A 25,305-nucleotide genomic window follows, 5' to 3' on the forward strand; every position below is an offset into this window, starting at 1 on the left:
GTGTCAAAATACCCAACTGTGTCCTCAGCAAGGCCGGTGAGTAGGCAGAGGATGCTGACATCCAGACAGAAGAAAAGTAAGCAGAGAAGACACCAGGCTCCTGGGAGACAGACAGCTGAGGGAGCAGGCGCTGTCTTTCCTCTGGCTAGCATTCCATTTTCCCGTGCTTCAGCTGAATTAGAAACCAAACTAAACCCAAAACGCAGAGCCAGCTTGGGTACATCTGAGATGATCTAGTAGAACCTGACTCTGATGAGCCTCAGGAAGCCCAGAGTTTTCCAAAGTAAATCTGTATTTATATAACCCAGGATAGCAAGTGTGTACAATGCATTCTTCAAGGACTTATAGTTTGAAGTTATTATTTTATTTTTTGAGACAGTCTCATTACATAGCCCTGGCTGTCCTGGAACGTGCTATGTAGACCAGGCTGGCCTTGAATGCCCAGAGATCTGCCTGCATTTTCCTCCCTAGTGGAAGAGCTAGAACAAAGGTCCAAAGCAAAGTGACACATTTTCAAGGGACAGCAGCAGGGCTGACAAGGCTCAATAGGGAAATCTAGGCAGAGAACCGCCAGGCAGAGGAGGTCAGAGCCTGCATGGCCTTATAGATCTTTAGAAGGCCTTTGGCTTGTACTCTGATTAAAATTAGGAGTTACAGGGCTAAGACAATGACTCAAGCAAGCACAAAACCCTAAATTTGGGGCCCCAGTCCCCACAGAACAAGTATGGCAGGCAGCATACCTGTGATCCAGGCACTGGTAGGGATTTGCTGACCACTCATTCTAGTCAACCGGTAGACCTCAGGTTCACTGAGAGAGCCATCTCAACAAATACAGAGCAAGTGAGCAAAAGACCAAACAGACATTGGCTTCTGGTCTCTATACATAGGTGCACACATGTGCACCACACATGCATGTATGTGTGAACCTGAACATACATAAAATACATGAACATAAAATAAAAAAATGAAAGTGAGGAGTCACTGTAGTGTTCTGGGCAAAAAAGTGAAATTGTGTGTATAATGTCAAAAGATCACTTTGTTGTGTTATTATTGAGCAAGGTCTCTGGCCCAGGCTGTCTTGAACTCCCTGTGTAACTGAGGATGATCTTGAAGTTCTAATCATCCTGTATCCACCTATAGAGTGCTGGATTTACAGGTGAACATACCTGGTTGATGCAATGCTGGGGGTCAAACCCAGGGCTTCCTGCATACTAGGCAAGCATTCTACCAACTAAGCTACATCCCCATCCAAAGATCATTTTAGATGCCGGTCTGAAGGCTTTTTATAGTAATTGAGGCAAGAGATTAGAAGTGGTCCACACTTGTTATACAAATACCTGATGTAGAGGCAGGATGATCAGCAGGTCTAGGGTAGCCTTGGCTACTTAGCTACATAGTGAGTGTAAAGCTAGCCTGTGCTACATGAGACCCTGTCTCAAAAACCATTGCCAATAAAACACCCCTCCACTCCTGCTCAATCAAGCAACTATAACTAAACTCAGTGGGTAACAGAAAAACAGTAACCAGAAAGTAGGGGAGCAACTTGATGGGAGGAGCATTTCAGCAGGAGAGGGAGGGAATAAGAGGAGAGGTGAGCATGGCTAAATCTCATTCTATCCGTGCATGAGATCAAATAGCTAAAAAATGGATCACAGCTCACACCCAGAGGCTACCAGTAGACGAGTGAAAAGAAGCTGTATTGTGAGTCCAGCGGTGGTGACGCACCACCTTAATCCCACCACTTCGGAGAAAGAGGCAGGAGGATCTCTGAGTTTGAGCCCAGCCTGGTCTATAGAGTGAGTTTCAGGACAGCCAGGGCTACACAGAGAAACCTTGTCTCAGAAAAAAACAAAACAAAACAAAATTGCATTGTGGGGTTTTCAAATGACTCATGGGTAAAAGTGCTTGCCATGCCAGCCCATGTAAAAGTGGAAGAGGAGTACCAGCTCCATCCACAGAGTTGTTCTCGGTTCTCCACGTAGGTGCTGTAGCACCCACACGTACGTGCGTGTACACCACCACACACCCACACACAAATAAAAGAAGTTGCATTGTGGGTTTATGTTGAAGGCAGGCAGGCACAACAGGACTCCTCAGAGTTTCAAGTTTCAGTCTGAGGTTTGAGAGAAATAGAGAAGTTAAAAATGACTCAGGATTTGGGCCTGAGCCACAAAGGGTTGCTCTGTAGTGGAGAAGTGGGGTAATGAAGCTTTTATGGGAGCAGGCTAGTTTAGTTTGGGGTATGTTGAGTTTGAAATGCCTATTAAACATCTGAGTGGAGATGTGAAGTTGGCAGGTGGGTATATTAATCTGAATTCCAGAAGAATCTCTGGGCTGGAGAGATAAACGTAGAAGCCTGTACCATATGCAGACATCCTTTGGTATCTGTATAGTGTGAGTGGAGATTGGTTTCAGGACCCACTGTGAGTACCACCATCCGATGATGCCAAAGTCTCTGGTATAAACAGTACCATATTTGTATATAATCTCTGCATGTCCTGGACTTTCCATTGACTTGTCTCAGCCTTCCTAGTGCTGGGATTACAGGCTTGTGTCCCTCTCTCCATCCTATGTTCTTTAAGTCTCAGCTTCTTCAGTTGTGGAGTGGGATGCTACATAGGGTCTCAAAACTGCATTGGGGTTATGAAAAATTTGGCATCATTAAAGGGTTCTGAACAGGCAACTCCAAACTAATTAAAAAAAAAATCCAAAAGCGCCGGGTGGTGGTGGTGGCGCACGCCTTTAATCCCAGCACTTGGGAGGCAGAGGCAGGCAGATCTCTGTGAGTTCAAGGCCAGCCTGGTCTCCAAAGCGAGTTCCAGGAAAGGTGCAAAACTACACAGAGAAACCCTGTCTAGAAAAACAAAACAAACAAACAAACGAACAAAAATCAAAAGCATAATGAATCCAAATGTTTCTAGCCCCGCTTACCTGTGTTGCATCAAAGGACTTCACCACAGCCATGGTTCTGAACACACATGTGTACTTTGCATGGTGCATGCTATTATACTATGTAAAGCTAGTGAAAGCTGCCTGAGACACCTCAGCTTAAATCTGACACTATTTTACACCATGAACAAATTTTCTGCTTTTATAGAAATCAAATAGATTAATTACAGAAAAAAAAATTTTTTTTTCTGAGACAGTGTTTCTCTGTGTAGTCCTGGCTGTCCTGGAACTCTGTAGACTAGGCTGGCTTAGAACTCACACAGATCCACCTGCCTCTACCTCCTGAGTGCTGGAATTAAAAGCGTGAGCCCCCACTACCCAGTGGGAAAAAAAAAGACTTTTTTTTTTATTATTTTTTTTTATTTATTTTACAAAAAAAGACTTTTAATATTTCTCTACTATCATTCCTCAGCACATACCAAATTACTTTATCTTTGGATAGTATGTGTTAGACTGTTTGATTTTTTTTAAACTTTATTTTATGTGAATTGGTGTGAAGGTGTCAGATCTCCTAGAAACGGAGTTACAGACAGTTGTGAGCTGCCTTGTGGGTGCTGGGAATTGAACCTGGGTCCTCTGGAAGAGCAGCCAGTGCTCCTAACCACTGAGCCATCTCTCCAGCCCCTGATTTTTTTTTTTTTTTACAGTTGCTATATAAGTTACTAACTTAATGTTTCATTAAAAAAAGTTATTAATACCAGGCAGTGGTGGTGATGCCTGTGACTCCAGTTTCAGGTGAGCTAATGGAGTTTTCTGGCCTCCAAATGTACCTGCATGCACATAGTACAGATATACTCTCACACACACACACACACACACACACACACACACACACACACACACTCTCTTTTTAAAAATCATTAAATGGGGGCTGGAGAGATGACTCTTCAGTTAAGAGTACTGGCTGCTCTTCCTGGGAACCCATGTTTAATTCCCAGCACCTACATGGTGGTTTACAACCATGTGACTACAGTCTCAGGTGATCCAACACCTTCTGGCTTCAGAGGCACCAGGTACTCATGTGGTATAGATACAAACATGTAGCAAACATTTATACACATAAAATTAAAAAAAAATAAAATCTTAAAAACAAAGGTGAAGTTGGAAAATCACAGTACATAGAACGCAGCCTAGTATACAGCAGGAATTTATAAGTAATTTTAATCAGGCATCTTAATAGAGGAATGATACATATCAGTACTACAAAGTCATGGGAACACAACTTCCCTTTTTTCTTTTTCTTTTCTTTTTGGGAGTGAGATCACATGTATCCCAGGCTGCGCTTGAGTTGACTGTGTATCTAGGGAGAACCTTGAACTTCCCATCCTCCTGCCTCCCCCTCCCATATGCTGGGGTTCTAGACCTATACCACCACACCTGGTGTATTCGGTGCTGGGGACTGAACTCAGGGCTTCATGCATGGGAGACTGCCACTCTACCAACTGAGCTCCATCTCCAGGCCCATAGGAATACAACTTTGACCTCAGTTTAAGTCTTTAATTAGCCATCTGAAGGCCTGACATTGTTATGAAAGTAAACCCTTCACAGACAGGGCAAATCCCATCTGGAAACCACAACCCTGCGTATAAACACAGTTGAGAAAATGCTCTGAGGAAAGAGGATTGAAGCAGGAAAGCAGGGCAGAAAGTGAATCATCTCCAGACGGGCCACAGCTCTACAGAGCTTTCCTTGATGGCTGTGAATTGGGAGTTCCCAGGTTGTTTGGCATCATGAGAAACCTAGGATGCATGCGAGGGCTCCGGTTCCTTCCCTAGTCACAGTGACAGGAATTTTGGCTCCAGGAATTCATTAGGGCTGCCATTACCAGGGGTTGGCAAGATATGGTTCAAAAGGTTAACAAGAGACAATTATTTAAAATAATTCACGAGGTGAGGTGGTTTTCACCGGTAATTCCAGCACTTGAGAGGTTGGAGGCTGGAAGATCATGATTAGCATCATTCACACAAGAGAGTCAAAGCCCGCCATAGGTATGTGAGACTGTCTCCCACATCAGTAAAACCGGCTGGGGAGATGGCTCTGTAGGTAAGGCGTCTGCAGCTAGAGCGCCTGGGTGAAGATGCCTAGAATCCACAGAAAGCCAGACGAGTAGTGTTGCTATGTCAGGTGGGAGGCAAAGACACAAGAATCTCTGGAAGCTACAGGGTCAAGTAGCCTGGCAGATATGCAGTGGCAAATCACAAACAACCACAAGAGATCAGAATGAAACACTGATTTTCTGAGAATACACACACACACACACACACACACACACACACACACACACACACACACACACACTAACAGGGCTGGAGAGACGGCTCAGCAGTTAAGAGCATTGGTTTCTCTTCCACAGGACCCAGATTTGATTCCCAGCACCCACATGGCAGTTAACAACAGTTTGTAACTCCTGTTCCAGGGGATCCAATGTTTTCTTCTGGCTTCCTCTGACACCAGGCATAGGCATGCATGTAGTACACAGACATACATCCAGGCAAACATCCATACACATAAAATAAAAATAAATACATCTTTTTGGTTTGTTTTTTGAGACAGTTTCTCTGTGTAGCCCTGGCTGTCCTGGAACTCCTTTGTAGACCAGGCTGGCCTTGAACTCAAGAGATGTGCCTGCCTCTGCCTCCAAGTTCTGTGATTAAAGGCGTGGGCCACAACTGCCCCGGCCCAAAATACATACATCTTTACAAAAAAGATTTAAAAATAAAAACAAAACAATAGTTAATATTCATTGAGCACTTATGATTTTCTAGAAAGTGTTTTAAACCTTTACATGAATCACCCCATTTAATTTTCCTTTTATACCAAACTTACAGTTAAAAACCTGAAACTCAAGAGAGGGCAAATCATGAGGTTACAAAGCCAATAAACTGAACTCAGATTAGCCAGCCTACAGAGTCTAGTAAGTGTCAAGTGACCTGCAGCAAATACAGTGCTTGGCGGTGGACTTTCTTGCTAGCGAAACAGCATTGTTCAGGTCACATGAACAAACGATCTTCAAATATGGAAAAAAATGTACAAAGCCAGACCATTTTCAGCCATTGCTCTTACAGGGTGCATGACAGAGCCTTAAAGCCATCGACTCTTTCTCGAAATGGCCCTCAGACATTCCAATATATTTAGTCAATAAAGTTGTGACAAATAATTATCTAGGTGCTAGTTTAGGTTCTCTGTGCTTGCTGGTGACGGTGAAGGTGACGGAAAGTCGACTCGTGTTGGGGCCGGGGTGGGGTGGGGTAGGGTGAGGGTGGGGTCTTTTCAAATCTCACAGAGGACATTTCAGACTTCAAGATCAGAGGCGGGCATGGTGATATGCACCTGCTAACCTCAGCACTTGGGACAAGCAGGCAGGAAGATTTAGAGTCTATCCTGGGCGACATTAGATTCCCCTCCTGAAACAAACAAACAAAACCAGAAACCCATCAAGACCATTAACTGTACAAGCGCTGCCAACATTTATCTGTCATGCAGCTGCTTAGAAACTGGAAGAACCGGCTCCAGATGTGGGTCCAGCTTGAGGTACTCATCGTCCCTTGAGAATGCAGAGAGGAAAGGCCAGACATCCAGGACAACGCTAACCTCGGCGGCGGGGACGGGGACAGCCGGTTTGTACCTGGGCGCACAGTTAAAGGCTGCGAACCCCGCTTGGACCGACTGAATGGTGGGCAGCGCAGGTCCCAGGTTACTGCCCCATTGAAGGGTGGGCGGCTGTGCCGCACACCTAACACACCTTGCCCTCCCTACCGCTGCAGCCGGGGTGACAGACAGGTGGTGCACGCGGAGCAGCGTTCCAGCTTGGAGACTCAGGGAAAAGCAGCACCGCCACCGAGTCCAGCGACTCATGAGTCCGCGCACGCGCAGTCCCCCGGGCCTGGACCACCGCGCATGCGCAGCAGCGTCCCGCTCCTTCGGCAGCCCCGCCCCAGGCCCCGCCCTCAGGCTTGGTTCCCGCCCCCGCAGGCGCGGTCTGCTCCAGAGCCCCGAACGCCCATATCCGGGTTCCCTCCGCTGCCGCCGCCGCTGCCGCCGCCGCCGCCGCCGCCGCCTCGCTCTTTCAGCCCTGTCAGGAGTGGTGTGATTCCCGACCAAGATGGCGGCCGTGGGGCGAGTCGGCTCGTTCGGTTCATCTCCACCCGGGTTAGCCTCGACTTACGCCAGCGGGCCTCTGGCCAACGAGCTGGCGTCGGGCAGCGGCGGCCCCGCGGCGGGCGACGACGAGGACGGACAGAACCTCTGGTAAACGACCGCACCCCTCTCTGGTCCCCCGCGGGTTATCTCCTCGCCCGGGCGGACGCCTTCGGGATCCCAGAGCCCCGCGGGAGCAGGGAGCCGGGCGGGGCCTCCCGGGAGCTGGGGCCGGCGGTGCCCGTCCTCGGCCGGGCCCGGCCTCAGCCTGCGCTTTGCTCCCCGTTAGGTCCTGCATCCTCAGCGAGGTGTCCACGCGCTCGCGCTCCAAGCTCCCGACCGGGAAGAACGTGCTGCTGCTGGGTAAGTGCTCGCCGCCGTGCCCGGGGCTGCGGGGTCACCCATCCGCTCGCCCACTCCCTTTGTGCGGACAGCGGGGCCCGGCCGCGCCCCGCCTTCCCAGCCTGCGGCTGACAGCTGGGGGACAAGGGGGACCAGGTCCTCCCGCCTTGGACCCTCCCGTCCTTCTCCTCCCTGTGATGTGGGGTGGCCCTGTCCTCTCCCCTGGGAGAGACAGAATGAACATAACCACCCAAGGGAATCCTAGTGGTCTGAGCTTCTACCTAGACAAACGGGGGCAGTTTTTCCTTTCATAACAGAGATTGGTAGCAGGAGGGCTCCAGCGCAAATGCATGCCATTAATATTTAATAGCTGACTCTTTTGTGTAATTGACAGGAGCCAGAGACTGGGTCGTGATGAGTGTTATTTGAATCAGCGTTCTCCCGTTCTCTCGGCGCTGTGTGCTCGGGTTGCAGTTGGCTTTTTAACTGTCACCTAATAACTCTGAAATTTGTAAAGGGCAGTAGAACAGCGTTCTCATTGAGTTCCTTCAGCCGAATGGCTAGAATAAGGGAGACCTGTCTCTCCTCCTTCTCTTAGGTATTTTTTTTTTTAATCTCTGCTGGCTGGAAAGGACCGAAGGCCAACAGACAATCCCAGCCTCACATTTTTGCAAGTTTTTCCAGCTCCAGGAGAAATTTCTTGCTATCTTTTCTTTTCTTTTTCTTTTTTTTTTAAATACATGCAAGATATTGGAGTGTATAATAAAATGACAGATTTTAAAACTTTGATATGGGTGTCTCAAGACTTTAGACTCTTGAATTTTAACCAAAAGGCTGGGAAGCTGTGCCTGAAGAGTTTTTGTTATGTGTGCCTAAGAATTGCTACCTGAGAGGCTCCGCAGCTGACTGTGAATGGGTAGGTAGGAAGAAATGACTCATGTCATGTTCTATGACTGCCTGTCATTATATACGTACATCTTTGTGTTGTATAAAGCTGTGTTCAAACTAGTTGGAAAACCAGCTTTGTACCTTACCTTTCTTTTCGTGTGATTGAAAGCGCCGCGTGCAGATAGCCTGGACTGAATAGAGGCCCCTCACATGCTAACCGTGTGATCTTAAGCAAGTCGATTGCTGTCTGTAAACCTGGGTTCCTTCATCTTTCAAATGCGAGCTGTGGAAGTAACAGTGCCTGCCTCCTGGAATTGTGGGAGGGTCAAAGGAGACACTGGAAAGCCGGGCAGCAGAGACTGTGTGATGGACTTGAGTTGCTCTCGTGCCTGCTGCTCCCACTGCGGTATGCCCAGTAAGCCTGTCCTCTTCCTTAAAACAAGACAGGACTCCTGCCTACATGAGCAGTATTGGTAGGGCAGAGGTAAAGGAGGGTCCCAAAACAGCCAAGACAAAAGCCAGCTCCAGAGCATGCCTTCAATTACTAATGCAGACAGATTACCGCTAATTGCTACAATGAATTCAAGACTGTACGACCCCTAGGAACCCCTTGAAGTGGATTCTGTTTTAATTACTCTGTTACATAGATTTCTTTTCATTTGAAACTCACCAGTAAAAAGTGGCAGTCTTGTTTCTTTCTGGTGTTTTCTAGATCCTTCTGACACTGGGTCAGTCTATAAGACTTGGTATACTTGGAGGCCCCACACTCCTTCAACTCCCCTCTGCCTAGGCTAGATTTTCTTTCTTATGAACTTAATAGTTCAGAAAGCTCCATCTGGTGTCAAGTTATATAAGCCTGAAATGTCATGTTTTTCTTTCAGTACTATTAGGGTTTTCTTGAGTCTTTTTCAGCTTTGGAAAAAGCTAATCATTAATTTTCAAATGCTGTTTATGCAAAAATACAGTTACTTTTCCAAAATTCCTCTAGGGAGTTCTTAGAGACATTTACTTATCAGGTGTTACAGCAGTGTTCAGTCTGTGGTGGTAGAGGAAGGAAACACACAGTAGGTGTGCAGTTGTCTTTGTTATGAGCTTGAGACAGTCAGGCCAGGGAGATAGGTGCTTGGCTCTGTTATGTCACTCATGAGTGAGGGTGCTGTTTTGGAGTCTATGTTCAAAGAAAAAAGAAAAGAAGTCTGAGCTCGTTAACAAAGCTTTGTATTTCAGAATTCGCCTAGTAAGGAGGGATGATGTAGGCCTTTGTCTGAATCCCTTGCATATCCACACTGCATAGCCACACACCACAGTTTAACCCTTAGCTTGCTAGTTCACCTCTCCTCCAGTAGGATAAAGGAGTCAGAACTCTATGAAAGGGATTAGCAAAAGCATTTCCTTTACCTTTTAAAGATTTATTTTTATTATTTCAATTATGTCTATGTGTGTGGGTGGGTGGGTGGGATTATATACACATGAATGCAAGTGCCCACGGAGGCCAGAGGTGTCAGGGTCCCCTGGAGCTGGGGTTACACAGGCAGTTGTAAGCTGCCTGATACAGATGCTGTGATTCAAGCTCAGGTCCCAGCAAGAGCAGTGTGTGTTCTAAACCACTGAGCTATCTATCAAAAACATTTTCATACACATCTCATCTACAGGTCTATCGCCCAATCTAGAAGATAGATGGTAGCACCAATTTATAGACGAGGTGATGGCATTTAGATACAGTTAAGTAGGTTCTCCAGACTCATACTGTTGTTAAGGGTCCTGTGTGGTGTTGCCCTGGTATAGCTTTCCAACTGGATTGAAGTCCCTTCAAGGAGGACAATGCCATATACAAAACTTACTAGTCATTAGTTATTTTTGACCCAAAATACCAGTAATTATTTAAAGGAAAAAAAAAATCTGGTCTTAATTCAGGAGGCTAAAGCATGAGAAACATAAATCAGGGCTGTATAGGGAGACCTTGTCTTTAAAAAGATTTGATGGTGAGTGCCTGTTGTTCCAGTATTTGGAGATTCAGGCAGGAGGATCGGCAATGAAAAGCCATTCCCAGTTACATATTAAGACAACAGCAACAACAAACCAAAAAAACCCAAAGCAAACCAAGAGTGAGGGGCTGGAGAGATGGCTCAGTAATTAAGAGCACTGGCTGCTCTTGCAGAGGACCCAGGACCACATGGTGGCTCACAGCCATCTGTAATTCCCGGTCCAGGGGATCTGACACCCTCTTCTGGCCTCCTCACCAGGCACACAAGTAGAGCACATATGCATGTGCAGGGTAAACGCTCATAAACGTAAAACAAACAACCCCCCAAAAAACCAAACAAAAAATAACTCCTAAAAAACAGAACAACAAAAAATACCTAACAGGAAAAGATGAAGAAAATCCAAGTGCTTATTGGGCTTTTGGATGTGGCTTATTGAGGGATATAACTAGTCATAACACTTGTGAATAAGCAGATTTATTAATCTACTTCGGCCTGACTCGTAGTGAAGCCCAGAAGGACTATGATAGTACTTAATCATTCTACCTATATCTGTATCTTATTCCTTTTTTAGTGGGGGGTGGGGTGGGTAGTAGGGATTGAACCCGGAGCCTCACGCATAATAGGCAGACACTCTTACCACTGAGATGATCCTAAGCCCCTGAACTATTAACTCTTCTAAGGAGCAGTGATTAAAGATCACCAGGGTTCTGTAACCGTAGGAAACATGTTTTTATTAGTTATGTCAATGCTGTTTTCTGGTTTAGTGATTATGAGACTATGATGCCAGTAATAGAATGATACAAAAAAGAGCATCTCTCATATCCTGAGTTGAGGATTTGCATGAAATTATGTGTTTAGTATATGTTATTACTAAAAAATATACCAAATATAAAATGTTATGAGGATCAGATGGCATATTGTTATCTTAAAATAGGGCATGGGGCTGGAGAGATGGCTCAGTGGTTAAGAGCATTGCTTGCTCTTTCAGAGGTCCTAAGTTCATTTCCCAGCAACCACATGGTGGCTCACAACTATGTGCTATAAGATCTGTTGCCCTCTTCTGGCATGCAGGTATACATGCAGACAGAACACTGTATATAAAAATAAATAAATAAATCTTAAAAAGATAGTCAGGGCTGTTAGATGGCACATGCTTTTAATCCCAGTACTCTGGAGGCAGAGGCAGGTGGATCTCTGAGTTCGAGGCCAGCCTAGTCTACAGGGTGAATTCCAGGACAGCCAAACTACATAGAGAAACCCTGTCTTGGGAAACAAAAAGTCAAGGCCAGCAAAGTTTTCTATAGAGGATCAGATACTAAATACTGTATGCTTTGTGAGTCATACAGTCTCTTGCAATTCCTCAGTTCTGCTCTTTAGTCCCCAAACAGCACAGATAATACCTGAATGAATGAAACATGGCAGTGTTATATAAACTGTCAAAACAGAGAGCAGAGCTGCAAGAGTGATCGATACAGATTGGTAGAATGGTTCTTCAGCTGCAGTGAAGTCCACTGGAAGAGAGTGCCAGCAGAAGCACTTTGAACATTCAGGACAGTACCTGGACATGGTGGCATACACTCCCAGTGCTTGGGAGGTGGAGACAAGAGGATTGGGAATTCAGAGTCATCCTCATTGCATAGTGAGTTAGAGTTCAGCCTGGACTACATGAGACTCTTGTCTCAAAAACAACTTAAAAAAAAAAACAAAAACAAAAACAAACAGCAGAGCCCTGAATTATTGGGCAAATCTATCTTCTCTAGCTTAATAGATCACCTCTTCATTAATTTCTTCAGCAGTTTTAGAATTACACTGTGCAGAGTCATCCAAAGAAAACTGGGTTGAGACTCCCTTTCTGCCCTCCAGAAATGTGAAAAGTCCTGCGGAGAGATGACAGAGTAGCAGGAGTCTGATGAAATGTCAGTGTGAAGCAGCGCCCATGAGAAGGCGTTGCTGGAAGTGCACTGGGGAGGAGATGGTGAGGGACAGAGGAAAGGTGTGAATACCTGCTGAGAAAGGCCAGGTATGGTGGAGGAGTCCACCTAGGGGACGGGCAGCTTGGAGGAGACTTTGTCTGTCTTTGGAGGCTGTGGCATTGTGGACACCACTTCCTGACCTATAAATTGAGATAATTTCATACTTCATGATATTAAAAGAACAAAAAGACGTTATGTCTAGAAACCTTTAAAGTTGGAAGTCACTAACTTAAAAGTTGTGCATGTTTCATACTAGAGAAAGAAAAATAAAATGTTTAAAAAAAAATGAAACCAACTACCAGGTGTGGTGGTGCATGCCTTTAAATCCCAGCACTCAGGAGGAGTGACAGGTGGATCTCTGTGAGTTTGAGGCCAGCCTGGGCTACAGAGGGAGTTCCAGGTCAACATAGTGAGAGGTCTTATTGGAAACAAAACAATACAAAACCAAAACCCAACACAAAACAAGAAACAAAACCAACTATATATATATCATATAAGTTATTTATTTATATAACTATATTTAAATATGTATTATCTGTGTGGTGTGGAGTGAGGACAACTTTGTTGAGCCAGTTTTCTCCTCCTACCTTTGTTTAGTTTGAAAATTGACACCGTTTTTTATTATGAATTGTTAAAAGATATTGCATCACAACCAAGTTTTGTGTTACATATTTGTGATCTGAGCATTCTGTACGCTGAGGAATTTAGTTTGAGACCAACCTGTGCTAGAGTTGTGTGCCAGTTGGGCCACATATCAAGATGCCCTTTTACAACAGCAAAAAACAGTGAATAAATAAAACAATAAGAACAACAACATAAGAAGCAGATTATGGCATTTAGGTTTTTTTCTACAAAACATTTCCTAAACTGAATGGAAAGAGGTATTTGTACCAAATACGAGTCATTAAATAAAGCCCTTGAGTCGGTGTATGCTAACTTACTTGCACATTTTTATGACAACCAAAAGATCTAGCAGAGTAGCATGCATGAGTGTGTAAAATCAGTGTTGTTTGAAAATAAAGCTGAAACTCCCAGAAATTCTGCAGGAGCCCACACATGGGAAACCCTTCCACCTTTATATATGATCCAGAGATCAAACTCAGATTGTTGGGCTTGCTTGGCAAGCATTTTATGTGCTGAGCCACCTCACCAGCCTGGCTTTATCTTTCTGTATTGAATAATAGTATATTTGGCTGTATCGTAATTATGGTTGATTACAGGCCATTATTGTTACATCTTATTTTCCATGTACCCATTATTATCTTTGGAATAAATCCCTACGAGTGACATTGCTAAGTAATGCATACCATAGCTTCTGATAAAGAGCCTTTAGTTCAGGAAGACTTTGACCTCTGGATCAGAGGAGCTAGTGACAGCCATTGGGATCAGCATTTACTGGCCTTGGTGTTTATTGAATTAAACTGATTTTTAATTTCCTTTTAATCAGTCTGTGAGAGTCAGAAAAATAACTGAAACTAAGTTCTAATTTTCATGTGATGGGAACTATGCTGTTATGCCAGTTACTCGTGCTGAGGTTCTCCCAGGTGATGTGTTGTGTAGTGAGTGTTTCTGCTGTTTTACAGACAAGGGCGTTGTGTCTCAGGCTTCAGTTTCACTAGTATTCAAGACTGGCTTTGTCTGTTTGCTCTACAGATACTCCTTGATGCTTCTGAGCATTCATTCTGAACAGGTGCACCAATGTTACCCATGGCTGCAGCAGGGAAACAGCCTATTCCCACTTTACCCCACCAGGGAGGGAGATGCCCACTGAGAGATGGGAGCAGATCGAAAGCCCCCATCTCTCTGGATCCTCCACATAACCTGTGGAGGGCTAAGTGGAAGATCTGAGCCAAAAGTAGTTGGATGAAGTCCTTCGTGAGGCTGGGTGTGGTGGTGCACACCAGCACTTAGGATGCAGAGGCAGGTAGATCTCTGTGAGTTCAAGGTCAGCCTGGTTATATAGGGAGTTCCAGGACAGTTAGGGCTCAGTAGAGAGACCCTGTCTCAAAAAATAAAACAAACAACAACAAAAATAAATAAATAAATAAAAATAAGAAGGGTTCCTCATGGCTTTTGTCACTAGAACATTTAGATGAAACATGTTGGTTTATGTTATTTCATGCAAGACCAAAGAAAATTGCATCTTGTTTTTACATGGCAGGTTGGGGATTCCTTCTCACCTATTTATCATGATGTGTGCCCTGATGTATCAGGGGTGTGGAGATGCCAGCCAAAGCTCTGCAGAGAAGGTTTGTGGCACCAAACCTATGCTAAGCAGGAGTCCAGTGTCTCAGCAAAAGAGAAGAAAGAGAAAAAAGAATGCAGAGTGCTAGTTAATTTGACTCATTTGTCATGAATGACAGGGGGTTGATCTCAGGCACAAGGTAGTAATGTGGCTTAGTGTTCATGAGTGCTTTGGGTCATGAGTTGTTTTGCATTTCAGACAGTGCCACCCACTTTCTAGCCTGTGAGCACGATATGCAGTAAGTTCTGTGAAACCCTGGGAACAGTGCTCTGCTTCAGTGTTTAGGACAGCAGTCACATCACCTGCTGTGTGTGGCTTCTCACTTTCACATGCTTCATGTTTTCTTGATGTTCTTTTAAAGTACTGCTGCTGGTCCTACAGGAGTTTCATTCTTACATTGTCATGGATCCAGTAAATAATAATAGTAACAGAATTTCAGTCCACCACTGTGGACATAGTCCCTGATGTGCCCAGGTTCACACAGCTGGTGATGGGATGTCACAGTTAGAGGTCACGTCCAAATCTTCACATTCTTCATATGTAAGTTGATGTTACAAAGTATCTTAATGTGGGCTGGTGAGATGGCTTAGAGGGTAAAGGCTCCTGCTGCCAAGCCTGATGACCTGGGTTAGAAATCCCTGGCATCCACATAGTGGAAGGAGAGAACTGAGCCCCTCAAGGTATTCTCCAACACTACACATTCTTAGCTTGTTGGTCATTTAAAATCACCAGGGGGACAGTCCCTGAATGTCAGTTGGGAACTGCTTTGCCCCAGCTACGGCCAGGGAAGAGCCTTGTCTGACCAGCAGATGAGCAAAGGAGCACAGGCTTGTTGATGACTGCTGCAGACTACAATGAAGTCTCTGCTGTGAGTAAGCCTGTAGTCGTCTGTCAGTACTGTGCTCACATGAGCCACGCACAAGACCCAGAACTTACTGGACTTTAGTTTTCTTTCTAACACAACCACAGCTGTCAATTCTTATTTCTCAGTTCAAATTTTAAAAACCAAAGTGTAGATGTAACCAACCATCTTATTAAATAAGAAACACAGAACCAATGCAAAGAAGAAAGCCAAGAGATCAGAGCTAAGAGCCTTACCCGCCTGCTGCAGCTAGCCTCTTCAGCCAAGAGAGAGCTACTTCTTGAGTGTTTGTCTTTATATATATAGACTTTCTGTTCTGCCTTCTCATTGGTTGTAAACCCAACCACATGATCGCCTCATCACTGCCTGTTTGTACAGACCTCCAGATCTTCTATGGTTGGTATTGAAATTAAAGGCGTGTGTCTCCAATGCTGGCTGTATCCTTGACCACACAGAGATCTACCTAGCTCTGCCTACCAAGTGCTGGGATTAAAGGCGTGCGCCAAGAACGCCCAGCTCTGCTATGACTTGCTATTAGCTCTGACCCCCAGGCAACTTTATTTATTAACATACAAATAAAATCACATTTCAGTACAAATAAAATATCACCATACCAAAGTGAGGGGGCTGAAGAGATGGATCAGAGGTTAAGAGCACTGGCTGCTCTTCCAGAGATCCTGAGTTCAATTCGCAGTAACCACATGGTGGCTCACAATCATCTATAATGAGATCTGGTGCCCTCTTCTGGCATGCAGGCTGAACACTGTATACATTTGTTTTTCTTTCTGTTGCTGGAAATCAAACCCAGTGCCTTGTGTGTGCTAGGCAAGCTTTCTGCCACTGAGCTATATCCCAATTCTGTGTCTCATTATTAATTTTTTTTTTTTTTTGAGACAGGGTTTCTCTGTGTAGCCCTGGCTGTCTTGGAACTTGCTCTGTAGACTAGGCTGGCCTTGAACTCACAGAGATCCATCTGCCGCTGCCTATAGAGTGCTGGAATTAAAAGTGTGCCATGGGGCTGGAGAGATGGCTCAGAGGTTAAGAGCACCGACTGCTTTTCCAGAGATACTGAGTTCAATTTCCAGCACCCACATGGTGGCTCACAACCATCTGTAATGAGATCTGGCACCCTCTTCTGTATACATAATAAATAAATAAATCTTAAAAAAAATAATATTGGAAAAAGAAAAGTGTGCCACCACCACCCAGCATAAGTTTGTTTGTTTGTTTACTTAATGGGTGTATGTATATGCATGTTTTTATACTTGAGTATGTTTGTGTGTGATGGGATGCCCTTGGTGGCCCCAAGACGATGTTGGATTCCTGGAGCTGGAGTTACAAGTGGTTGAAACCACCTACAGGCAGGCTGGGAACTGAACTCTAGTCCTCTGCAAGATCAGCAAGTGCTCTTAACTGCCTAGCCATCTTTCCCTTCCCATTTCCCAGTTTTATAGAGGCCACTTACCTACTTTAAGAGTAATATTTTAGGAAATGGAAACATTCATGACAACATTCCTGACATGTCATCTTTTTGCCCTGGCTTCTCAGCACTTTGGTTTTTAGACTAGTTAACAGTTAAAAAAAAAAAATTTTTTTTTTTTTCAGGACAAGGTTTCTCTGTGTAACAGCACTGGCTGTCCTGGAACTTGCTTTGTAGACCAGGCTGGCCTCAAACTCATAGAAATCCACTTGCCTCTGCCTACTGAGTGCTGGGATTAAAGGTGTGCTGATATCATCACATCTAGCCTAAACTATTCTTTAAAATAGGAAAGGGGATTCGTGAAACTCACAAGAATCTGGGCTAGTACTGAGTTGATGGCATTCTACAGTGACCACTCTACAAAGACAGAGATGAGTAGATTGTCACACTTTCTAGGCAGTGGGGCAGTGAGCAAAACTATCAGAATACTCGGTCGGCCTTCTGCAGCTTCCAGTCAGAGACTCAGTGCAGCATGTGTGTGCTGGGGAGTTCTCTGAGAAGAGCCAGCAGAGGCGAGGACGGTTAGCAGGCAGAGTTATTTGCCTGTTATTTGACTTGTTATTATTGTTGTTACTGTGGTGGTTCTAGGGATAGAACGTGCTGCCAGATTTATCTACTCTCTCTCTCTCTCTCTCTCTCTCTCTCTCCTTTTTAATTAATTTGTTTTGGGGGAGAGAGAAAGTGTGTGTGTGTGTGTGTGTGTCTGTGTGTCTGTGTGTATATATGTATACATGTATGTTCATCCCCTACCCCCTGTACACAGGTGTGCATGCCCTGGCATGATGAGGAGGTCAGAAGACAACTTACAGGACTCAGTTCTCTTTTCCTTCCACCTTGTGGGTCCTAGGGACTAAACTCGGGTTGTTAGGCTTGGTGGCAAGCGCCTTTACTCCTGTTGGCCATCTTAGTTCTGTTTTTGTTTTAGATAGGTCTCATTAAGTTGCCTAGGTTGATCTTAAACTCACTCTGTAATTAGGGCAAGACTTGAAGTATTCCTGTCTTAGCCTCCTGAATAGCAATGGCTACAGACTCATGCCACTAGGCCTGTCCCAGACTTAATCTTGCGTGAGTCTGGTTTCCTGGCTTCTGCCACACAATCTTTCTAAAATATCTAAACTGCTGGTGGCTCCCTGTCGTCTTAAGGACAGTTTAACTTTCTTAGCCTGGCATGCTGGCTGGCCTCAAGCTTGCCTCCTTGGTCTACTTTCTACATAGCCCATGCTGGTCTCAGACTTGGGATCCTACCTCACTTCACACAGTGCTGGGACTCTAGGCTGTGCCACCATGCCAAGTGTTTATGTGTCCTTGTTAAAAGGACACTCCTTTGCCTGGGTCTCTGCACTCCTTTTCCTGAATGATTAACTCCGCTGGTTAACGAGGCCTGCAAGCTTTGGCTGCGGTGCTGCATTAGTTGCAGAGCTGTCTGACTTCAGGCATCGCTGGGCTCCTTACTTCTTAGGACAGTGACTGGGGCAGGTGGAGTTTTGTATTTTCTCTTTTGTTTTTCGAGACAAGGTTTCTCTGCGTTAGCCCTGGCTGTCCTGGAACTCACTCTGTAGACCAGGCTGAGCTTGAACTCACAGAGATCAACCCAGCTCTGCCTCCTAAGTGCTGGGATTAAAGACATGTGCCAAAACTAATACAGCTGATTTTTTTTCTTTCTTTTTTTAAAGATTTATTTATTTATTATGTACACAGTGTTCTGCCTGCAAATATCCCTGCAGGCCAGTAGAGGGCACCAGATCTCATTACAGATGGTTGTGAACCACCATGTGGTTGCTGGGAATTAAACTCAGGACTTTTGAAAGAACAAGCAGTGCTCTTAACCTCTGAGCCATCTCTCCAGCCCTTTTTTTTTGTATTTCTAGTTGGTGGTTTGTAGGCAGGCACAGATCTCTTAAACTTTTCCTATAGCTCTTCGAACATGGTGATTCAAATTATTTTTAGTGTGAGGATCTACTCCAGCCTCCTGAGGTGATGGATAGAAATTCTCTTCCTTGTAGCTTTCAAGCAATTACAAAGCTGTAAGTTAAATGCTATAATGCTATATAGAGCTAAGAGAATTTGAATCACAAGACTAATACAGCAAACACTTTCAACATATCCCACATTGCAGCAGTTAGCTTTATTTCTAGCTTTTAAGCATGATAGTTTATCATGGGAATTACTGTTATTATCATAGATATTACTGTTTTTAACCTAATCTGTTGTTTTGATGGCTAGTTTAATAGTATACCATAAAAGTAGCATGGAATACTCATTTAATTGCCACATTCTTTTTTTTAATTAGGTAAAATTTTACATGCTTGCTGTGCACAACATACTGTGTGGGACATACGCACCCTGGGCAATGGCTTGTCATGTTGTATGTTGCCAGTCTTGTGATGAGAAGCCTCAGCATGCTCTGGGCAGTCCTCACACACACTGCAGGCTGCTGCAAGTCTTGGTGCTTATAGCAGTGCAAGAGAACCATTTTCCCTTTCTGCCTGAGACTCCGTGATCTTTGTGATCTGTGCCTCACTAGTTCCCCAGATCCTGGGAACAAGCATTGCACACTGTGGGCTCAGTCTCTAGCTCCGTATAGAAGGGGAAATCCTGTGGTATTTGTCTTTTGTGTCTGGCTTATCGCACTTAACATTGTGTCCTCTTAGTTCATTTCATGTTTTCACAAATTCAGGATTTCTTTTATGACTTTGTAGCAATCTCCTGTGTATCTATATGCTTCTTTTTATTTTTTGAGTCAGGGTCTCATGTAGCCTTAACTGGCTTCAAACTCATAAAGTTGAGGTTGGTTTTCAATTTATAATCCTCCTGCCTCCAAATCCTAAATGCTGTGATTATAGATATGTACCACCATGCCTGGTTTTACTCAATTTTCTATCTATTATTCATCTGATGATGACTCTTAAGTTGAGTTTCATATCTTGGCATTGTGGATAATGCTGCAATGAACAATGGAGTGCAAATACCTTTTCAACATACCAATCTCATTTAATATGAATGTACGTATGTATTATTTATGTGTGTGTGTATGTAAGTATGTATATAATGTCAAAATTCTGATAGATACTTATGGTTGTATTTACTAATAATGAGGTGTTGGAAAATGATTCATGAACATAACCAGTCTTCAACTACAGATATAATATGGTAGTAAATATTGTGAGGTACCTTCTTTTGCTTGTAGTATCTGTAGTCTGGTTTTGAATTAACTGTGTAGCCCAGGTTAGCCTCAAGCTCTCTTTACAGTGACTCAGTCTACTAAGTGCTGGGATTATAGGCATGCATGTAGCTGGATTTTTCTCCAGTCCTGCCCAGCATCACAGAATCCGCAAGAAAAATCCAGCTACATATGCATCATTACTTGTGGTGTATATTGGTTTGTTTTTTTCTCTACTTGATACAAGCTAGAGTCATCAAAGAAGAGGGAACTTCAACTAAGAAAATGTCTCCATCAGATTGGCCTGTAGGCAAGCTGTGTAACATTTTTTTGATTGATGTGGAAAAGCCCAACCTACTGTGGACCATTCCCTCCCTGGACAGTTAGTCCTATGCTTATAAAAAAGCTAAGAGGGATGGAGAGATGGCTCAAAAGTTAAAAGCACTGGCTGCTCTTGCACAGGACCCAGGTTCAATTCCCAACATGCATGTTCCTGTTCCAGGGGATCTGATGCCCTCTTCTGACCTCCACGGGGCAGGCACACACATAGTGAACAGATACACATGTAGGAAAAACATTCATACAATAAAATGAAGATATAAAAAAAGAAAGCAGAAAGAACAAACCAGTAAGCAGTACTGGTCCATGGCCCCTGTTTTAGGTCCTGCTTCCAGGTTCCTGCCTTGAGTTCCTGACCTGACTTCCCTGAATAATGGACTCTAAGCTCTAAGGTGAAATACCCCTACACACCAAAGTTGGTTTTGGTCATGGTCTTTATTACAGCATTAGAAACCTAAGACACTTGGCATCTGGAATACTTTGCTTTTTTAAACTTTAATTAGGTTTATTTTATTTTAATTTGTGTGTGTGTGTGTGTGTGTGTGTGTGTGTGTGTGTGTCTGTCTGTCTGTCTGTCTGTCTGTCTTTGTATGTGCTGGTGCCTGTTGGATCCCACTGGGGCTGGAGTTACAGATAGCTCTGAGCTGCTTGTTGTGGCTGCTGAGAACCAAACTCAGGTACTCTTAACCATCTCTCCAATAAACTCCCAGGAACACTTTCTTTTGAGTTGGATATGCCTGTGTAGCCATTCTCTTCTCTTTTTTTCTGTCTTACCTTTGTTTCCTCTTGACACCACGATTAGAAACACCAGTGAGCCCGGTGTGGTGACACACACCTTTAATGCCAGCACTTGGGAGGCAGAGGCAGGTAGATCTCTGAGTTTGAGGCCAGCCTGGTCTACAGTACAAGTTCCAGGGCAGCCAGGGCTATACTGAAAAACCGAAAAGGAAGGAAGGAAGGAAGGAAGGAAGGAAGGAAGGAAGGAAGGAAGGAAGGAAGGAAGGAAGGCAGCATGCACGCACTATCATCTTGTGTCAGCATTCAGAGAATAGAGGCAGTCATTCAGATCTATGACAAAAGTGGCCTTAGCTGCTGCTGTTGCTGCTTCATCATCTTTTCCTCCTCCTCCTCCTTTAACATAAAAATGAAAATAGGCTAGAGACTTGGCGTAGCCATTAAGAACACTGGCTGCTATTCCAGGGGACCCCTGTTCAGTTCCCAGCACCTATGTGGCACCTCACAACCAACCATGTGTAACTCTAGTTCCAGGGGATCTGACAGCCTTTTCTCATCTCCACTGGCACCAGGCATGAACCTTGTGCACAGACATACATGCAGGCAAAGTACCTGTATACATAAAATAAAAATGAAGAAAAATATACAAGGTTTCATGTAGCCTAGGTTCAGACTTAGTAGCTGAGGATGACTTTGAACTTTGAACCTTCTGCTCTACCTACTAAGTACAGGATTACAGACGTGCACCATCATACCAGGTTTATGTGGTTGTCTTAGAGTTTCTTTGCTGTGAAGAGACAACATGACCATGATAATGCTTATAAAGGAAAACATTTGGCTTACAGTTTCAGAGGTTTAGTCTATTATCATCATGGCGGGACATGGTGGTATGCAGGCTGAGATAGTGATGAAACTGAGAGTCTTAACATCTTGACCCATAGGCAACAGGAAGTGACCTGAGTGTCACACCCAGCATAGCTTGAGCATAGGAAACCTCAAAGTCCATTCCCACAGTGAGATACCTCCTCCAACAAGTCCACACCTACTCCAAAAAAAGCCATACTTCCTAATAATGCCACTCCTTATTTGCTTATGGGGGCCAATTACATTCAGACTACCTCACTGGTCCTGGAAGGGAACCCAGGGATTTGTACATGCTAGACAAGACTCTACCAACTAAGTCACATCTCAGTCCTTAAACTTTCTATATCTGCTAAGTTTAAATCCTATCTTCTCCTGCCATTAATATTTTTAGGCTATTTCCTACTTTTATCTGCTCTATCTCTATCTTCTTCCTTCTCTTCTTTTCTCTTGTACAACTTACTATCTCTTTTCTTTTCCTTTTTTTTTTCAAGACAGAGTTTCTCTGTGTAGCCCTGGCTGACCTGGGACTAGCTCTATAGACCAGGCTGGCCTTGAACTCAGAGATCTACCTGTATCTGCCTCCCAAGTGCTGGGATTAGAGGTGTGCATCACCACCGCCCAGCTTACTATCCCTTCAACCCCATGTCTCATGGTTAATAATGGAATCCAGTTGTAGATGTAATTCTGAACGGTTTTATTAAATAAGAACACAGAGCTAAATGCAGAGTTAAAAGCCCAAGAGGTCAGAGCAGCTGCCAAGAGCTAAGACCAAGCTAAGACCGCCTTCTTACCCCTCACTATTGCTGTCGTCTTTCCCCTCAGAAAGAGACCTACTTCCTGTGTGTCTGTCTTTTTATTGACTTTCTGTTCTGCCTTCTCATTGGTTGTAAACCCAACCACATGACCTTCTCTTCACTGCCTGTCTATACAGATCTCCAGGTCTCTGTGGTTGGTATTGAGATTAAAGGTCTGTGTCTCCATGCTGGCTGTGTCCTTGAACACACAGAGATCTGCCTGTCATGTGATCGCGATTAAGGGCGTGTGCTACCACTGCCAAGGGACTTTTATTTATTAACATACAAATAAAATCACATTTCAGCACACAAAAAAATATCACCATACCCAGTTCTCTGCCTGACCAGCTGAATAAGCCAATGTGGGCATGACTCAGATCAGGCCACTCCCAGGTCAAGAGCGGTAGCATTCCTGTAATCCCAGATGAGACAAGCAGATCATGAGTTTGAGACCAACCTGGGCTATACAGTGAGACCTTTTCTCAAAAAGAGGGGTGGAGAGTATGGAGAAATGGCTCAGTGGTTTAGAGCATGTCTGCTCTTGCTGAGAACCTATGTTTGTTTCCCAATACCCATGCTGGATGGTTCACAGCCATGTGTAACTCCATGTCCAGGGAGATCAGATTATCTGGCCTCCAGACACCTGCACTCATTGAGCACATACCACACATACCCACACACATAATTTTTAAAGTAAATATTTTTAAAAGTCCAAAAAGAGGGTGGTGGTTCTGTTCCCATCCTTGCCCTCTGCAGGTATACTTTGTAAGCTTGCCTGTACTCTGGTCTTTAAACAAAAAAAAAAAAACGGTGTCTCTTTGTAGCTGAGATTCTTCAGACTGAAGGCTAAGAGGAGCCCTTTGCTCCTTATAGATTAAACTAGGATGATGTAAATGTGGCATTTCCTGATGCTATGACATCCCACTTTGTCCCCACAGAAGACATCATTTATAGCAGGATGGAAAAGATTTACCAAAAGTGGTGGCAGTACTGGGGGAGAAGGGAGTTTGATATGGAGACTTTGTCTTCAATGGTGCAGCTGCCCATCTATCTTCCATCGGATTGTTTTTGTGGCTGATGCCACTTGAGCTTGCTTTTCAATGGTGCCGAGAAGTGTCCTTGGTCCATATTAGAATTAAAACAGACTTTTTCTCTTCTTTTTTAAAAATTATCTATCTAGGTGAAGATGGAGCTGGAAAAACAAGCTTAATAAGAAAAATTCAGGGAATAGAGGAGTACAAGAAAGGAAGAGGCCTGGAGTATTTGTATTTAAACGTGCATGATGAAGACCGGGATGGTAAGTGGCTTGTGTGACACTGGCCTCCTGAAGTCAACTTGGGGGGACCCTGCTGTTCTCCATTGCAGTTGGCTTTTCTCCAGTTTGTCATTGCTCAGCAGATCTGGGATGTCACTTGGGTCAGTGAATAGTTATGTCTAGACATCTGATGATGTGAAGTCGGGTTTCAGATTGTATGGCTTTAAGCAACTTATAGCACCCTCATGTGGAATGTTAGCCCTCTCGCTATCCTTAAAAAAAAAACACCTCAGTTTTGAAGTTGGTTCTCCTGCACAGTGGTGATTGTTTTGCCTACCCCCTTTTCACCTCTTCCTCATTTTCCCGTAATAATGTAATCATCCCCATAGTTGTTTTCATTTGCTCAGTCTTTCTTTCTTCTATAGGACATTATCCTTTTTGTGTAATTTCTTGAGTATGTACATCTCTATCTGCTGATGGTAAAATGTGAACGTGGTATTTAATGTCTTGCCCTGGATTAAGGAATAGGAAATAGAGAAGGGGTGCTCTGTCCTATAGTCACCTGTTACATCATTTTAGGCCTTTCTGAATTGCCAGACTTGACCCAAATAGTTGAACTTTGTTGATTATAACAGACATCTCTTGTGGATAATGAAATGACTTAACAGTGCTACCAGAAGAAATGGTGTATATTCTTTTGTCTTTATAGATCAAACGAGATGTAATGTATGGATCTTGGATGGAGACCTGTATCACAAAGGGCTACTCAAGTTCTCCCTGGATGCTCTTTCTCTGAAGGACACTCTGGTTATACTGGTCGTTGATATGTCAAAGCCTTGGACTGCTTTGGATTCCTTACAGAAGTGGGCAAGCGTGGTGAGGGAACACGTTGACAAGCTGAAAATACCCCCCGAGGAGATGAAAGAAATGGAGCAGAAGTGTGAGTGGTCAAGAAATACTAGCAGGGGCTTCTGATGGAGCTATCTTAGTTGACTATAAAAATCATTTTGATTGTCTTTTCTACAAACAAGATTCCGTGAAGGAAATACAATATGACTATCATTTTGAAATTCAACTTGAATAATGCACTGACTTTTAATATTTAATATATATAATACAGTAAATTCTTTGGTAGAAGTGTGTTTTATTGCTGTGTATTCATTTTGAAAGGTCATTTGAAAGGCTAAAAATGTGAACCTTTCTTCAGTTGCTCACTTCCAGAGATTTTGTGACTAGTAGTAAGTAGTCTTATCAACTTTGTCAGTATGAAAAGATGTTAAAATAAATAAAAAGATGT

General features: G+C 44.0%; 1 protein-coding gene across 1 annotated transcript in view; it reads left to right on the forward strand.

The window, feature by feature from the left end:
- The first annotated feature begins 6,923 nt into the window (after window positions 1-6,923).
- The window catches only part of Dync1li1 (dynein cytoplasmic 1 light intermediate chain 1), a 33,271-nt gene continuing 14,889 nt past the window's right edge, over window positions 6,924-25,305 (forward strand). Inside the window, exons 1-4 of the mRNA XM_028892989.2 lie at window positions 6,924-7,197; window positions 7,376-7,449; window positions 23,934-24,050; window positions 24,718-24,948. Of these exons, the coding sequence (XP_028748822.1) occupies window positions 7,052-7,197; window positions 7,376-7,449; window positions 23,934-24,050; window positions 24,718-24,948 (568 nt within the window). The 5' untranslated portion in view covers window positions 6,924-7,051. The remainder of the gene's footprint in view (window positions 7,198-7,375; window positions 7,450-23,933; window positions 24,051-24,717; window positions 24,949-25,305) is intronic.

Source organism: Peromyscus leucopus, chromosome 7 (assembly GCF_004664715.2).
Source record: "Peromyscus leucopus breed LL Stock chromosome 7, UCI_PerLeu_2.1, whole genome shotgun sequence".
NCBI classification, from domain to species: Eukaryota; Metazoa; Chordata; class Mammalia; order Rodentia; family Cricetidae; genus Peromyscus; species Peromyscus leucopus.